The sequence below is a fragment of the Thalassophryne amazonica genome, chromosome 11 (genome assembly GCF_902500255.1).
Source record: "Thalassophryne amazonica chromosome 11, fThaAma1.1, whole genome shotgun sequence".
NCBI lineage: Eukaryota > Metazoa > Chordata > Actinopteri > Batrachoidiformes > Batrachoididae > Thalassophryne > Thalassophryne amazonica.
In genome coordinates this window covers 80,083,217-80,101,868 of record NC_047113.1, presented here as the reverse complement: position 1 = coordinate 80,101,868, position 18,652 = coordinate 80,083,217, and the positions used below count along the sequence as shown (strand labels likewise).

The 18,652-nt window shown below is 42.5% G+C and overlaps 1 protein-coding gene and 1 long non-coding RNA gene across 2 annotated transcripts in view; one reads left to right on the top strand and one right to left on the bottom strand.

The window, feature by feature from the left end:
• Nucleotides 1–18,652, top strand: part of tbc1d2 (TBC1 domain family, member 2) — a 105,723-nt gene that overhangs the window by 4,950 nt on the left and 82,121 nt on the right. The window contains exon 3 of the mRNA XM_034182270.1: nucleotides 6,820–6,925. Coding sequence (XP_034038161.1) covers nucleotides 6,820–6,925 — 106 coding nt within the window. The remainder of the gene's footprint in view (nucleotides 1–6,819; nucleotides 6,926–18,652) is intronic.
• Nucleotides 2,318–15,703, bottom strand: LOC117520930. The gene is made up of 3 exons (XR_004563820.1): nucleotides 15,692–15,703; nucleotides 9,583–9,589; nucleotides 2,318–2,525 (listed from the first exon to the last, which is right to left on the bottom strand). It is a non-coding gene; the product is annotated as an uncharacterized LOC117520930 (long non-coding RNA).

The window sequence follows — 18,652 nt, the reverse complement described above, 5'->3', positions numbered from 1 at the left end:
GGTGAACTTTTTTTTTAAATTTCCAATCTTCAATCATTCAAGTGATTTTATTGAAGACAAAAAGATCAACGTGCTTAGGGCTGATTTTATACTGAGAGATGTCGTGCCTGAACATACACCTGGTGTAAAGTGCTGTGTGTGTGTGTGTGTGTGTGTGTGTGTGTGTGTGTGTGTGTGTGTGTGTGTGTGTGTGTGTGTGTGTGTGTGTGTGTGTGTGTGTGTGTGTGTGTGTGTGTGTGTGTGTGTGTGTGTTGTTTCCACACCCAGCGCCCACATCCTCTAATTACCATGTGTGGTGCTGTGGGTGTGTTGGTCTAAAAATAAGGCCACATATTGTCCAAAACCAGAAACTGCTTGTGCTGACATCAGCAAAAACCAGCTCAAAAATGCAGCACTGTGGCTCTGCACAAAGCGCCTGAGATAAGTGGCTTCACAACTCACATCCACTCTGCCTGCCCATATCATCAGCCGCAGTGGTGGGCACAGTTCCAATAATCCGATAACCGATAATTATCAAAGATAAAGTTTTCGGATTATCAGATTATCTTTTCAGATAACTTTGAAAACCATTATCGGACTAATTATCTTCCGACAAATTTTTGTCCGATAACTTTTAGACCATTAACGTGGTAAACAAAAGTGAACAGACGTGTAGATCTACCCTCTGCAAACAGAGGAGAGCTGCTTCTAGAAGAAACTGCTCTATCCTCTGCAAGCAAAGGAGAACTGGTCACCAAAGAAAAAACTCATTTTTTTAACCCCATACTGACATGCGGCCAATATCACACAAGTCATCCAGAGGCATACATTTTTAACTTATGGTTCACATTTTTAACCAAACTTATTTCGGACATGTTATTTAAATTAACGTCACTTCTGAAGTTTTATAAAGTGAAAATATCAGATATATGTTTTAGTTTTAAAGTAATGCGCTAATTTTTAAGGTTTTAGTGTGGATATATGCTGTGTCCGGGTGCATTATGGGATAGGATAATCTCATTATGGCAATCTCAGTACGTTCACGACAGGAGAAATGCATTTGAGACACTCTGATCAGGACAACAGCATTAAACTCTAGTGCCTAAAACTCACGTGAATATATTCTCTGGATTTATAGACGTTGTTATTGTGTTTGTTTGCTTTTATTAAATTCCACGCATCTTAAACGTACCAAGTAGCAACACAGATTATCAGGAATTTTGTGTTTGCAAGTTTTCAAGGTCTCTAGTGTTCATGGCAGTATTCAAACTGAAGCTGGGCTGATATTTTCAAACCACACGTCGGACTCATGTTTCCAGAAGCAAAACGTAAACGGAAGCTTTTTTTTCAAACTTAATTTACAAAAACTGCACTTTAACCGCTGCACATGGACAACACCATTAACATCGCAACATAAAACTATTTTTATATTGTGCATAAAACTCTCATGAATATATTCTCTGGGTTTATAGATGTTGTTATTGCGTTTGTTTTATGTAAACATGCGAGAATCACAGGCTGTCTCTCCGTTATTTTCAATGGGAGCTGCTGTGAGCTACGCTCGCTTCCTGATCATTTCGTTCTGGGGGAAGTGAAGTTTGCTCTTTAATGTCTTGATTATTGTTCTTTACAACACTGTTTGTTCTCTTTGTTCCAGACTAATATATATAATATGTCTGAAATTTGGTTTGCATTTATTCAATTCCACACAGATTAAACGTAGCAGACACGAATTATTTGTTATAATTGTTTTAGCAAGTTTTCAGGGTATCATGCATGCAGTTTCTTATTAACGTGATGAAAAGCATAAAAAATACATTTTTGTAGTATAATATTAATTTACAATTGTCATCATGTGGATTCTTTATATGTTGTTTGACTGCAGCGACTCTCTGGCACACAAGGGATTATGGGATACGTCAGTAGGGCGAATGGCAGTGTTCTATTTATTTTGACACCGGTTATATCAGACGGTTATCTAATTACAACTTGGCTTCTTTTTTTAATGCCTTTTTTTACAAATAAAAAATGGTATATTTTACAAAAGCACATTTATCTGTAAACACCAACACACAACACACCTCACCTTAACGTGTTGGTTTACATAGAATGAATCATCCAATCAGTGTGAGCTAGGTTTGCCACCTGTGTCTGACAAAAATCCTGGACATTTTGACCATCGAATCGACCTTTTTGTTTGTAAGCAACGGCGCCCTTCGCACATCTAACCCAAGACAAAAATCGCCCTTCGACGCTGAAATTGTATTGCTCTAATTAGTAAAAATGACACTTTTGCTAGTTATTTGTTTAGTTAATTGTTAATTGTTTTACATAATAGCAGGTCTTTATTATTTTGGTTTATTTCCAACAGTTTTTAGTTGTGGACACCTGGGGGCAGTAGTAGGCACAGGTAAAAAGGGAATAAATAATTAAGTTCTGTTTGTTTGCTTATGTGGAATAAAAACAAATAATGTAATTTTTCACCATCTGTAAGAATACCTGAATGTAGCAATGTAAGGTGTAGTGTCAAACAGCTTACCTGATTGCTTAGAGTGTGGTGTGTGCTTTGCTTGTGCTTGCCTGTGCCTCTGCTGCTTGCTGCTCTTGGCTAAACAAATACATAGGAGGACATGTAACTGATATAACTGGGTACATACAGGAGTAGGCAGATAAGACTATTTGGATTTCATTTAATTCACCAAAACCTTACCTAGTCTTCCATTTGTATTTGGTATTTTTCTTTGCTGCTGCTATGAGTCCTGGCTGATTTTCAATTAATGTCTTGAACTCAGTACAGGACAACTGAAAGTTTAGCCTGACTTGAAGCTCAGCCTTCACAATTGCAACAGAGAGTCTGTTTCTTTTATCAGTCCAAGCATCCTCCATGTGACTGAACACATGTTCTGCATAGGCATTGCTCACTGGTATTGAAAAAATGAAAGCAATCAGTTTTAACAGCTCTGGGGTGTCTTTTGCTTTAGTGAAAAAAATGCGCCCATTTTCTGTCTGGGGTTAGGTCTGTTGGGAGGGTGTGCAACACTTAATTTAGGATGCTCACATCACTGTACAGATGGTCTTTGTCCAGATCCAGGGCTAGTTTCTCCATCAAAAGTTCAAATTCACACCATTGGGGTGCTTCTTTTAGGCTCAGACAGCCAATGTTTACAAGCATCTCATCATTGAAGTCAAATCTATCCTCAAGGTACAGCACTGCTCTCTCAAAAAATCGGTCTACCAGGCTTCTGAATTGTTCCTGCTGATTGGGTAAAAGGTTCCTCAGTGTCTGCTTCGCTTTGCTCCCATAGAATTTGTCTGTGCACCTAGAGATAAGATGACTCTGCAAGCGGTTCATCACTGTGTAAACATCAACAAGAGTAGCACTGTCACTCTCAAGCACTCTAATAGAGGCATCAAACTCTTGCATCACATTGTGCATGAATGCCAGGACACATTCAGCCAAAGTACAATCCACATCTTCTGTGTCAGCTGCACCACACACAAATGTCCAGATAATATTTGGGAAGTCCTCCTTTCCTTGTGACACAAAGTAAGACTTCAAAGCTGGCCAACACTCAAGAATTCTCTGGATTGCTGGTAACAAAGACAGCCACCATGTAGGAACATGCCTGAGAATCACCTTGTATGCTGTACGAGTATTTGTAAATTCACAGAATTCCTTGAGCACTTCCACTTTTTTAGCAGAGCAACTGAATTCACTGTAGACCTTCAGCACAAAAGCCTCCACGTCACACCCAGCTGCACTGAAGACACGATTTGCTGTTTTCACAGTGTTGTGTATCATGTGGCACTTGCAGTTGCCCTTCATAATCCGTGGGTTAGCCTCTTTCAGTTTTTGGTACACTGAATTGTGCCTGCCGTAGTTAACAGATGCATTATCCGCACCATAGGCACTGATTTGGTTTAATGACAGCCCGTTATTCTCGGTAATGGACGCTATTTGCTTGAATATCGCGTCACTAGACTCATCAGAATCCTCGTAGAAATCCAGCAATCCGTATTTCACTCCCTCCGATGGACTAAAATACTGAACGGTGTAAGGAAACACCTTCGTGTGACCAGAATTTGATGCATCAGAACAGACGCTGAAATACTGGGCTTTGTCAAGCTCTGCTGATAAACGTTGTTGACTAAATGGTGCCAACACGTTTTCAACTAAAGCCTCTGTTTTCGTTCGACCACAGGACATCGTTGTTGCAATCTCGCTGTCACTGAGTATTTTTGCATTCAACTTGTTTCCACAGTCAATGGAGAGATAACTGTGACCATGACGTACACTGTGAGAAGTGCTTGTTAGTTCAGCCACTGTAACTTTGTCCTGTGAGGATTTTGTGACCATAAAGGACGAAATTACCTTGGTTTGACGTGAGCTCTGGTTTCGATTTAGATGTTTTTTAGACTTGGCGTGGTCATCTAATGCGGTTTTACCTTCATGTTTCAGGAGAATTTTTGCTGGGCACAGGGAGCAGCTAGCATAAAATGGATCGCCTGGACATGATCTTAGCCACATAGCATATTTCTCCTGTTTTAACCACTCATTGTTAAAGCATGTCGACCTTTATATTTTTTCTTTACTGGCCTGTCACTGCCATTGCCTCCTGTAGCACCCTCCTCATCAGTCTCTCCACCCATTTTCACGTTAAAACTTCACTGATTTTAGTCACTGGATGCTTTCCTTTCGTTGTCTGTCCTTTTCCCACACACTCTCCGTCTCCACCTCACCATTCCGAATGAGCCGCCAGCCCGCCACTGCCTGCCAGCCCCACCACACAGTATGCTACGTCATTTTTCTAGAGCCAATAAGGCTGTGCACAAGGTTATGGATGTAGGCACGCTACAATTAAACTGAAATACACATTTTGCCCAACATGTACAAAAATCTGGGACATTCAGTGTCCCGGATTTTTTATTTTATTTTTTTCCTGGACAGACCATGAAAAACCAGGACAGGTGGCAACATTAGTGTGAGCAGAGGCACATTTTACCCAGAATGCCATCTGTCTGTGTTTGTTAACAAAACTTCAGAATTAGTGCATTATTCAACATTAAAAGATATATGTTATATCTTAACTTTGCACAAATGACAGAATTGACATTAATGGAGTTATTCTATCAGTATTAATTTTATTTACACCAAACCATAACTCAGCATTGCTTTATTTTCCAAGACCTCCGCCTGAAGGCAGTGTTGTGATTGAATAGAGAGTTGAGCTTCGTGACTCCTCTCAGCTGCATTTGTGCTGGAAGCCATGTAGTAAACTGGAGCTTCTAGCAGGGGGCAGGATGCTCAAAGACATAAGTGCTGACTCATTGTTTGGGTCTGTGGTCGCCTTTGATGCTACCAGAAGTGATTGTGGTGTTAAAACTCAAAATCAGCTTGTTAGTAGTTGTAAGTGTACCGGAGACAATACTGGAATTTATCGGTTATCTGTAACTTCCGATACATTTTTGGGTGGTTTATTGTTTTATCTTTATCAAAGATAACTTTTCAGTTATCTGATTATCTGTTATCAAAGTTAATTTTTTGGCTATCTGTGCCCACCACTGATCAGCCGTCACTTGCAAGAGTGTGATTTTAATATGATGCCATACTCTGGCGACTGTGAGGGAAAAAAACAAGAGCAGGGTGAAAATAAATGTTAATTGGTGAGGAACATTTCTCTCTCTTATTCAGTAATGGTTTAAAGAACAGAATGTGATTATGTGTCTTTTGAACATTAGAAATTACTGATCAGGCTGAATCTTTCAGGGGCAGTTAAAATAATGACAATCAGATATCGCTAAATTACATTATGTGTAAAGTGACAAACAGGCTTTGAGCCTTTCTGAATTTAAAAGAGAAGTTCAATGTTTTTAAAACCAGCTTCTATTTTTAGCTGTCTTGGAGGTCATCTCCCCACTCAGGACCAAAATGAATTTAACTGGTGGTGCATTATTGATTACACTGGTCAACACCATTTTTTCTTGCATGGAGTTTTTCAGTGGATTTTGGGTCACTTGTGGGCACTGAATCTGAATCTGGTGTTAGTTTTCCCCAATCACATTTTTGAGATATGAAAACATATTTCTTGTATCAAACATTGAAGTAAAAGCTGCGGTCTCTCACACCTCTTCTGTGTCATAAATGATATTACAGCTTTGTTCATATGACCCTGGTTTAAAAATGATGCTTTTGGAGCTGCTTCTGTGTGATTAGTGGCATCGAACTTGTGAGTGAATGAGTAACTTTTGTGTCATCCATCAATAAAAGGAACATGCCGATTGCATAAAACATGATGTAATCAAGGACATCTGAGCTCAGATTCAGATGCACCACAAAATGACCCGAAATCAGCTCCCAAAGTCCATACAAGCAAATTTTGTTGTTTGTTTTTTGACAAGCGTCATTGCCGTGGTTTACTGGCTCGCTCATGTTACTGGGCAGGGCCTTCAGACACACTCAGTGACCCGTTTCCTGATGGCACCAAACAGTTGAAGATGTTAGTAGACATGTCCGTCTTCATGGACAGCTTTGCTGTGAAGTGAAACATGCGCACGTTTGTCTCACTAAAGGTAGATCTACTTTTTCAGAAAGCCAAGTTAACTGCGTACCTTTATGTTTCAGCCACTGGCTGCTTTTCACTGAGTGATTACAAGCCCCTGTTGAGGGGGGCGGGGTCTACCCATCTAGCGTCCTTCACAGAACACTCCATCTGGACATCTCAGTCCACCAACTGTAAATAATTAGCGGTCTGGGCCGGGGAAGGAACCCGTGACATCGGTGAGGGTTTCTTAGCCATAAAGGTGAAGTTTTTGACGTTGAGTGCGTTGTGTCGCCCTCAGGCTGTCACTCAGGACGTGATGCTCTACTGGCTGCAGCAGCTGCAGCTGAAACGTTGGCAGCACCGACAGACGACCTGCTCGGACCCGTCCATCGGCACCGCTGCAGGTGAGAAAAGGTTCCAGATGACTGGAACTGATTTTTCATCATTATTACATTTATTTGGGTTTTCTTTAATGTCCCTGATATTGAGCTGTGACTTATACTTTGGTGCACCTGCAGTGATAAACTGTCTCCACAATGTGTCTGTCCCGTTACTATGATGATAGTGTGCAGGACAGAGTGTCTGTTTCTCACTTCAGCGGCTGCGCCCTCCTGAGGCTGCAGTCTTCAGCTGCGCGGTGCAGCTAGGCTGCCTTGAATTCAGCCAGCGTATGTAGCATTCTTTCCTCTTGCGGCCCAAACAATCCCAAGAATCATTGCATGTCCCCCCACCCTCGAGACAAAATGGATGATAAATTAAAAAAAGCACACACACAACAGAACATGTTCGAGCTCCATGTGTGCAGTTGTACATAAATAGTGTTTACAAGCACAAGTAAAAGTAAGTTCCTTCGGCTGCTCCCTTGTTTGCATTCGGGGTCGCCACAGCAAATCCAAGGTGGATCTGCATGTTGAATTGGCACAGGTTTTACGCCGGATGCCCTTCCTGACGCAACTCCACATTACATGGAGAAATGTGGCAGGGGTGGGATTTGAACCGGGAACCTTCTGCACTGAAACCAAGTGCACTAATCACATGGCCACCACCCCTGCAAGTAACCACTGAAAAATGATGACTAAACTGCAGGACATGACCACTGTGTTATGGCATGCAGCTGTCAAGGTTGCTAGGTGACGGGTATGGGGTGGGGTGCGTAGAGATAAGTTAATGTCACAGTTACAAAAATGTTCCATGGGCGGGGTCGTCTGACTTCAGAAGGCCTGACCTTCATAGGATGCAGCATTCCAAGGGTGCAGCAAGTGTGTGTGTGTGTGTGTGTGTGTGTGTGTGTGTGTGTGTGTGTGTGTGTGTGTGTGTGTGTGTGTGTGTGTGTGTGTGTGTGTGTGTGTGTGTGTGTGTGTGTGTGTGTGGACAAATGCGTCTCCTGAGCACCAGATGAGCCTATTAGATTTAAATAATCAATCAATGCAGAGTATTTTTAAAGGGTCCATGTATCTTAAGGTGCCTAAATGTTTTGCACGGTGCCACTTTAAAGACGCAGGAACCACAGAACTCCTGGATATGATCACAAATAGTTCCTCTGGGAAAATCTTCTGCTCTTGGAGTCTGAATTTTGTTAAAACATTTCAAATGCATTCACACTTTTCTTTGCGGCTCAAATTGAGTGGCTCCTTGACCTTGTTTTTCTAAAATATTTTAAAGGTTGAGTGAAATACAATCGGCAGGTTTAAGTTTTTTTATTCTTACAGAAAAGACAAACATCTTCATGTTTGAAATAAAATATATTCAGATTTAACGCAGAAGTTGTTAATGTCCAGAAAGTTAAGTCAAACATGAACATTAACTGTTTTCTTGTAATTAACTTGTTAGTGCCACCTGAAGGCTAACATTGATATTGCACCACTCTGGCCTGGACGGTTTCTCGAAATGCGATCAGTAAAATTCAGGCTAAAATTTGAAGCCCCTCCCAAAAGAGTGTGGCATAGCTCCGCCCATCTTCAGGGTAACACACTGCATACATGATAAGGACATGATGAAAACACAATAATTACACAATAACACATAGTTACGAGGTCTGTTAGAAATTAGAAAAGTATCTGACCTTTTTATTTTTTTCAAAAACCTGATGGATTTGAATCACGTGTGCTTGCATGAGCCAACCTTGAACCTTCGTGCACATGCGTGATTTTTTTCACGCCTGTCGGTTGCGTCATTTGCTTGTAAGCAGCCTTTGTGTGAGAATGGTGGAGTCTCTCATCATCTTTTCTTTGCAAGGAAATGGCGGAACGACTGGAGCAGCGCGACTGCATCAAATTTTGCCACAAACCGGGCGACAGCCAGGTGGAAACCACTTGGATTATTCAGATGGCTTTTGGTGACGATCCTCTGGGCATCACACAGATTAAGGAGCGGTACAACCAGTTTAAAGACGGCCGCACAATGGTGGAGGGCGCGCCGTGCTCTGATCGGCATCAACACGCTGAAACGACCGGATCGTTTCCAAAGTGAACGCTGTGATGATGTGGGACCGTCGTGTGATTATCCGAGAAATTGCAGCACTTTTTCGGCACATTCCACTGTGAAAGAAGATTTTGCCATGAAAAGAGTTGCGGCGAAATTCATCGGCACGAAGCTGATTGCGCAGCAACAGTGCCTCCGTGTTGAAGTCTCACAGGACATGTTGTAACATGTCCACCTCGTCCACAATTTCTCGGATAGTTACACTACTGAAAGCCACCAAAAGCCGTCTGAATCTTCTGAATGGTTTCCACCTGGCTGTCGCCCAGTTTCTGGCAAAATTTGATGAAGTCGCACTGCTCCAGTCGTTCCGCCATTTCCTTGCAAAGAAAAAATGGCGAGAGACTCCACCCATGCTCACACAAAGGCTGCTTACAAGCAAATGACACAACCGACAGGCGTGAAAAAAATCACGCATGCGCACGAAGGTTCAAGATTGGCTCATGCAAGCACACGTGATTCAAATCCATCAGGTTTTGAAAAAATAAAAAGGTCCGATACTTTTCTAACAGACCTCGTATATGATAAGAACACAATAATGTGTTAATTACAAATAATTACACAATAAGTACACAATCAATACACAATAACTACATGGTAATTGGACCATAATGACACAATAAGTGCATGATGAGTACACAATGTACACAATAAGTACACAATATACTCAATAAGTATACACTGTACAGACTGTTTATTGAGTTCGGCTGGTTTGTCTCCAAACACTCTGCTGATTATTTTATTGATCTGATAATTGATCATGTGGACGCTTGATTTTGCTTTTCATTTTCTTTCCACTGAAATGAAACATGCATTGTGTGTGTGTGTGTGTGTGTGTGTGTGATTAGACCGGTGACCCTCAGACTTCAGCACACCTCAACACACTGGCTGTGTGCTGTGTGTTTTTTTTTTTATTGTTTCTTTTTATTGTTACTGTTAGCAGGGGTGGTGGCCAAGTGGTTAATGTGCTTGGTTTCAGTTCAGAAGGCTCCAGGTTCAAATCCCACCCCTGCCACATTTCTCCATGTAATGTGGAGTTGCGTCAGGAAGGGTATCTGGTGTAAAACCTGTGCCAATTCAACATGCAGATCCATTTTGGATTTGCTGTGGCGACCCCGAGTGCAAACAAGGGAGCAGCCAAAGGGACTTACTTACTTTTTATTGTTACTGTTCCTACAAGTCTAATACTTCTGATACTTTTTCAGTGTAACTGCTGTGAATTTTAATTCATTTATTTACGTCTGTGTGAATCCTGTGTGAGCCTTAGGAGTGGTTAGCTTAACCATTATTGGTTAGCACGTGCTTGCTTGGCTATACTCTTGAATTCATAGTGCACAAAGTACACTACTTTACCTACTTTACACCCTCCGTAAATCCTACAGTTGGAAGACAGGGTGGCTCTCTTAGAGAGCCATGTCCATAAGTTAGAGCAGCTTCTTAGCTCAGTGGAGTTAGAAGTTACGGCACTCCAGATGAGGTTAGTGTTGGGCCGACTAGCAAGCCCATTAGCATCAGCCTACAAACGCCGGCTGTGGAGGACGGCTTTCAGACTGTGGCTAGGCGGAGGAAGCCCCGTAGGGCTTGGTGCTCGGTTGTGGTACCCTGATCACGCTCGCCACTGTGAACTGTGAATCGGTTTTCCCCCTTGGAATTGCCTGACGTGAATTCTCTGAGCCCACAAGTGACTTCCAGTCCTGTCTCCAGGCCAAAACAAAGGACTTTAGTGATAGGGGATTCTATCACCCACAAAGTCAGGTTACAGATGCCGGCTGACGTTAAATGTATTCCTGGGGGCCAGAGCTCCCAACATTGCATCCCATCTTAGGGTGCTGACGCTGCAAAAGGGAAGACAGACTAAGGAACATGATATGAGATATAGTCACATAGTTATTCACGTCGGCATCAATGATGTCAGGATGAAACACTCAGAGGTCACAAAAATGGACATAGAGAGGACTTGTGACCTTTCCAGAAAGATGTGTCCCATCGATTAATAGTCTCTGGTCCCCTCCCCTCCCGGGGTATTGATGAGGCGTTTAGCGGGCTGACATTGTTAAATAGATGGCTGGCGCAATTTTGTAGACAGCAAGACTTTAGCTTTATTGATAACTGGCCTTCGTTCTGGGGCCACCATGGCTTGCTGATGCCAGACGGCCTCTACCCTACTGGGGAAGGCAACGCCTTCTTGTCTGCGAACATAGATAGAGCTCTACAGAGGGTAACATCAGGATTTTACAGCAGGCCACGGAGCAGGTGATTAGAGACCCTGCAAGGCTTATGACAAATGTGGATGTGGAATCCATTAGCTTAGCGGGGAAATTACTGCAGAAAATCCACTATGGTGATAGTGCAGTTATCTGCCAGGGAGGGAAATTCAACAAGTTGAGACTGTGGCCTACTTCAGTAGACATGTCCATAAAAATCATAGAGGGATATGCTTTGCAAACTTAATACCCATTACTACATTGGATGATATTGAACTTGAAGATGGCCCAGTGGTTGTTCCAGCAATAGCAAAGATTTTGTGTCTGCTACCTACAGCACGCGTGGAATGTCTCAAACCTAAACCTATTTCTAGGCATCTTATATATGCTACTCTGGAACCACCCCTAAATCTAAACACATCAATTGTCAACCCCACTGAGGTTCTTAGTCTGGGTCTCATTAACATAAGATCACTGTCCTCAAAATCATTGTTGATTAATGATCTTTTATTGATCATCACTTAGATATGATTGGGTTATGTGAAACCTGGCTTAAACCTACAGCTGTCCTTCCCTTAAATGAGGCCTGCCCACCAGCATATACATTTAGTCATGTACCTCATGATGCGAAGCAAGGCGGGGGTGTTGCTTTTATTTATAAATCTAGGTTTAGCTTATTAGCTGTTGTTCACAAATATAACTCATTTGAGCATCTGATTCTCAGCTCTGCACAAGATATTATGCATTGCCAAGGTCAGAAGAATAAAAATCACCCGTATTAATTTGTCACTGTATATAGGCCTCCTGGCCCATATTCTGAAATCTTAGATGGATTTGGTGCGTTCATCTCTAACGTGTCAGCTATTGCAGATAACATTCTGATCATTGGTGACTTTAACGTTCATATAAATAAGCCTTCTGATCCCCTCTGCAAATCATTTATGGAAATTGTGGGTGCATTAGGATTTCGGCAATGTATTCGGGACTCGACGTACATTAGTGGAAATACCCTGGATCTGGTTCTCGCACGTGGTATTGCTGTTACGAATATTGACATCATACCTTTTGCCTCAGTGGTCTCTGAACGCTCACTTATTAAGTTTACAGTTTTGTTGCTGTGTTTCTGTGTAGGCTCTCAGTTGTCTAGGTGGTTTCCATAGTAGAGAAGCTTGAATCTTCAACTGGACTGGGTTGTTTGACGCAAGGACGTTTTGCTTCAAATCGCAGAAGCTTCTTCAGCTAAAATTCTTGCTCTGGTAGTCTGACTTATGTCTTGACTCTTGTAGAGAAGAATAAACAGAAGCCACAAAAGCTGGAGTTTTAAACCTGTTTATTATTCTCTACAAGAGTCAAGACAGAAGTCAGACTACCAGAGCAAGAATTTTAGCTGAGAAAGCTTCTGCGATTTGAAGCAAACATCCTCGCGTCAAGCAACCCAGTCCAGTCAAAGATTCAAGCTTCTCTACTTTTGTTGCTGTGTTTAGTGGAACAACAACCTTGTATATCACGATGGCGATGCATCAACTCCTCAACTAAGACTGAACTCGAAGCTAGACTGCCTGATGTCTTAGCTTCACATATGGCAAATACCCAATCAGTAGACAGTCTTGTGGACAGTTTAAACTCAGTGCTCAAAACTGCACTCGAAATGATTGCGCCACCTGTGTTAAAACCACGCTCCCCCAAAGCAAAGTCACCTTGGTTGATTACCTGCATGACCTCAAGCATAAGGCAAGAGGTCTAGAACGGAAATGGCGTTGTTCAAAATTAGAAGTATTCCACCTTGCGTGGCATGATGCTATCTTAGACTACATATAAGCATGCATTATTGGCTACAAAACGGACCTACTACTCTGATTTGATCAACAAAAACAAGCATAACTCAAATTTCTTGTTCGACACAGTGGCAACACTTATTCATGGACAACCACCTGTAGTTCGCTGTCCTTTTACAGCACAAGATTTCCTGGATTACTTTGAGAAGAAAATAGAAGACATTAGGTTAAACATATCCAGCATGCCTTAACCCAGCCACTACACCCTGCTATTGAGGTGGGCGCCATTACTGAGGTATTACCTAGATTTACAGAATTTGATAGTATCTTGCTAGGCATGCTGACGAAACTCGCAACGTCAACAAAAAGCACAACATGCTTATTTGATCCTATACCAACAAAACTGTTTAAGGACCCATGGCCCACTCTTGGCTGACTGTGCTGGAAATTATTAATCTTTCTTTAATTCTGGATCTGTTCCTAAATGTCTCAAATCTGCAGTGATTAAACTATTACTTAAGAAACCTAATCTTGACCCTAGTGTATTGAAAAACTATTGACTGATATCAAATCTATCATTTTGCTCTAAAATTCTGGAAAAAGTGGTGTCCCGGCAGCTCATGGACTATCTCTTTGAGTCACTGCAGTCTGCTTTTAGAAAATATCTTTCCACAGAGACGGCTCTCACTAAAGTGGTGAATGATTTTCTACTTACAGTGGATTCGGACACCACCACGGTTCTGGTACTGTTAGATCTCAGTGCTGCATTTGATTCCGTGGATCATCATATTCTTCTTGATAGGCTGGAAAATCATTTTGGGATTACTGGGAGTGCCCTTGCATGGCTGATGTCATACTTGACCAGTCGTTCTTACTGTGTTTTGTACAGTAACACTACCTCTAACCTTAGTGACATGATATTTGGGGTTCCATAGGGGTCCGTCTTAGGCCACCTGCTTTTCTCCCTTTATATAGCACCCCTTGGGCACATATTACGACATTTTGGGATAACCTTTCACTGCTATGCTGATGATACTCGGTTATACGAAGTCTGTCCGAAAAGTAACGGACCTTTTTATTTTTTTCAAAAACTATATGGATTTGAATCATGTGCGCTTGCATCAGCCAAGCTTGAACCTTCGTGCGCATGCGTGAGTTTTTTTACGCCTGTCGATTGCGTCATTCATGAAAAAAATGAAAAGGTCCGTTACTTTTCGGACAGACCTCGTACATGCCGATAACTGCTGGTAATCTCGTTCACATAAAATCCTTAGAAGATTGCCTTGCATCAGTAAGAAGTTGGATGTCTAGAAACTTCCTTCTTTAAACTCCGATAAGACAGAAATGATGGTTTTTGGTCCAGTGAGACATCGGCATCAATTTGACCAGTTAACGCTTAGCCTAGGCTCGTGTGTCATACATCACAATGACAAAGTGAGGAAACTTGGGGTAATTTTTGATCCTACGCTGTCCTTTGACCTCCACATTAGATATATTATATTACGAGGACTGCTTTCTTCCACCTGCAAAATATAGCGAAAATTCGTCCCATCCTGTCGATGGCTGATGCTGAGACCCTGATCCATGCGTTTATCTCTGCTAGTTTGGACTACTGCAATGTTCTATTTTGTGGTTTACTGCAGTCTAGCATTAGGGCTCTCGAATTGGTTCAAAATGCTGCAGCCAGACTTTTGACACAAAGCAGAAAGTTTGACCACATTACATCCATTTTGGCATCCCTTCACTGTCTTCCTGTCCCAGTGAGATCAGATTTTAAGGTTCTGCTACTAGTCTATAAAATTGTTTATGGACTGGCACCTCCCTACTTAGCTTACCTAAATTCTGGGTCTTTTGGTGAAGCTTAGGGCTAGTGGCCGGCTATCACCTTAGTATTTCTTCTGTTTTTCTTGTTGTTTAATGCTGGCAAATTATACAGTATTTCTTGTCTTTCTGATGCCTGATTCTGTTTTTTCTCTTGTTTAAGGTGCAGCTCCATCCAGAGATGGGAGTTATATTTGTGCTGGCAACCTTCCTGTCCTGTGCACCAACAGCATTTCCTGTATATTCGTTTTGTGAATTGTTCTGTAATTTATGTCTAGTCTGCTTGAGGTTTTTTCCTCCGAGGGAGTTTTTCCTTATCACTGTTGCTCTGGGGGTTAGTAAGGTTAGACCTTACTTGTGTGTAGTGCCTTGAGGCAACTCTGTTTTTTTTTTGTGTGTTTGTGTTTGTATCATCGTGAGCGTCTGTGATTGGAGAAGATGAGCACGTTTTGCTTCCTTCCTTACTTTTTGAATGTTTTCTGTGACGTGCTGTAGTTTGTGAGTTTCCTGCTCGGAGCACCGGGTTGGGATGGGCCTGAGCAGAACTGTTTCTCCGGTGGAAGGAGGTGTGAATTAAAGCTGTAATTGTGGCGGTGAGACAGGAGACAAACCTGTTGGCTCACTCACAGCAGCTGACGAGTTTCCGGGTTGTGTTCTGGCATGTTGGAACACTGACAGACGTAACGTGAAGCTTCAGGAATGATTCTCGGCTTCTTACAGGAACAAAATGCCTCAAAGCAGAAAGACTTTAACCTGAAGCTCAGTTTAACTGATCTGATTATGATTACAACATTTCAAAAGATGATCAAAGTGTGAAAAGTGTTTATAAGATATTTTGTTGTTCTTTGGACACAAAAACAGCAGTATTTATGTTTTTTTTTTTCTGGTTAACTTTATTTCATTTGTTAAAACATATTCACGCAAGCTCTTGGTGCAATTCTACTGTACCTACATTAATGGTAATGTCCACCAGATGGAGACTTTGCTCCACTTGAAGAACCTTGGGACAAGACAGTGACCAGCCTGTTGCTTACAGTAGTAGGTTCCCGCATTTATGGCCTGAAACATATTCCAAAAAAGTTGAAATGGAGCAGTTTATTTGAAATAGAAGAAATAAATCATCACTTTTACAGCCAGTTTTCTTGAGAAAAGTCAGGGGATGAACACATGAGTCACTGCATATGTCTTGGGCTTCATTTCTTTCAGTCATTAAGAAATACAAACATTGTGGTGCTGTATGGTACATAAGTGTCACATGGACAGTTTTCAAATATTGGGTGAACTTGCTGGAAGGAGACAAGTGAGGGAAGCCACCAAGACACCCAAACAGCTCTGAAGGAGTTACAGGCTTCTTTGAATGTGAGCGCAGAAACTGGGAATGGTGCACCAGAACTGTAACTGCCCTCTGTTGGCAGAAATAGTAATGTCAAGTTTATGCGGAAGTATTTCCTGATAAAACAACATAAAACTGTCATTTTAAAATTTTCTCTGTTTGAAATATGTTTATACATTTCTCCTGTTATGTCATTTTTTGTTCAGGAATTGAGTTGTCCTCTGGTTTCTGTTTTCCAGATGAATTCTTGCCTCAGTTGACGAGCCCACTGGGCCTCGTGGGCGAGGATTGCAGCGAACGGACCATCTCAGTGCACGCTGCTCGCCAACGTGTCCATTAAACATCCGCTGATCGAGATCCAGTGAGTCTGTTACCTCATCCTCACTCCGCAGGCAGCAGCAGCAGCAGCAGCATGCTTTGTGTCAGATACAAACATCACAGTTTCATCTGCAAACAAATGGACATTTTGTCTCAAACTCTTCTTCTCTTATGAACTTCATGAGTTTGAGTCTTTCCTGAAAACGTCATTTGTGGCGATCCAGCCCGAGTGCTGTTCTAGCTTACTCTCTCGTTCATTTATTTTGCTCGATCCAGGATATTCTGGAATGTTCTGATGCTGTTTGTGTTCTTCACGTCGACAGAAACTCCGTCCACAGTCTTCGAAAGAGATCGTCTCAGGAGTGGAACCAGAGTGTTTTTCATGTGGATGCTCCACCGTGGACACCGCCACCAACGCCGCAGACACTGTCCCCACGGCCAGTACGTGCAAACACAGTCAGTGTGGGTACTGTGTATACAGCCTGCATCAGTACTACACAGTACATAAACGGTATCAGTACCATGTCCAGTCCAAACTCTGTGGTACCAATAACTGATGAATCCTTATCGTCATCATGTTGATATGAACCAGCTTGAGTAGTACTGTGTCTCACCAGATCCATAGAGAACATTAATAGATAATCAATAAACAGTTTGTCATCCTCGTCTTAGCCACCTCCAGCCCTCGAGACTCCGCCTGAGAAACAGATTCCACCCAGTCCCCTTCCATTGGCTGATTCAGCAGAGTCGCCATCGCCAGGGTGAAAGCCAGCGGAGCAGGAAGTCAAAGAATCGCAGCTCCACATCCATGCCAACTCTCCTCAGAGAGACTTTGTCCTCAGAGCGCACGTCCCGCCTTCAGCAGGAGAAACAGATTGCTGCTGGAAGAGATCAAAGCTCAGAAGGTGGACAGTCACTCAACCATCCTCCTATTACTGTTGACATCAACCCTGTGGGCGGGGCCTTGTGTGTTACAGTAAGGCTTTTAATTGTTCAGCTTTCACGAAGAACACCTGAACTCAGCACCTCTGGTTCCTTTAAAGGTGTTTAAAGTTGCTGAAGGCACACGGTCTAATGCAAAATATCAGAAAGTCTAAAATTTTACTGAGCCACATTTGAAAATTTTTGGTACAAAACAGCAAAGTGGAACTGAAAAAGTCATAATAATAATAAAAACTGTTAAAACTAGAAAAAGGAGCAGAGCAACAAAATGACATCAGACTAAATGCTTTATGACATCACCAACTGGATGGTGACATCATGAATCTGGAGGTGATGATGTCTTTTTTTTCCCAGCAGTACGTCCTCGTCCCAAAGATAAATGTCATGGTGAAAAGCTCTGTGAACAGCCTGTGCCTGAATTATTCATTCATTCATTGGTCTGCTAGGAGCTGGTGTGGCTCCTCCATAAAGCCTTGGAGGCATCTCAGTTGGAGAAACGGACTTGTGCAGAGTTCCTGGCTGCGACATGTGAGCAGGATCGCCTGGAGGTCCTGCGGCACCGTGAGCGACAGGCGGCCGACCTTCGTGGGCGGCTGGAGGAGGCGAAGGTGGAGTCACAGACGTTGAAGAGGAGCCTGGGTCAGAGAGACGCACAGGTGGTGGAACTGCAGGAGAACATCAGGCTGCTGAAGGAGAAGAACCAAGCAAAGCAAGAGGTGAATGGACGTCTGAAGACAGCGCCTGGTGTTGTGGACACGACAGCCACGATGTCTTTCGTTGATCTGAGGACATTCTAACGTGTTTGTGGACCACAGGGAGTGAACGGTGATGTTTCCTGTCAGGTGATCATCAAGATGGCTGAGCAGGTATCCTCCTGCATGACGAATCACGGCTATCCTTATGGTCTTCAGGCAGAGCTGGACACTCAGACCTTCAGACAGCTTCAGCAGGAAAACGAAAACTCAAGGTGAACCTTTAAATGCAACAACATGCGCTTAGTTTGTGTCACATCAGTGATGAAAAAAGCTTCAGCTTCTGGCAGATGTTCAACATTGAGCTCAGAGCCTTCTAACGACACCTGACATTCACCCTGTCACCATCACACTGATGCTTGATAAACCTGTCACACTAGAGCATAAACTGCATGAGTTGCCGGTACAAAGTGGACATATGAACTACATTCGTGCAAGTCGAGCGCATTCAAATTCCTACAGCATTTGTGTGACACTTAGGGAAATACGTCAAATTGGCAGGCCAGCA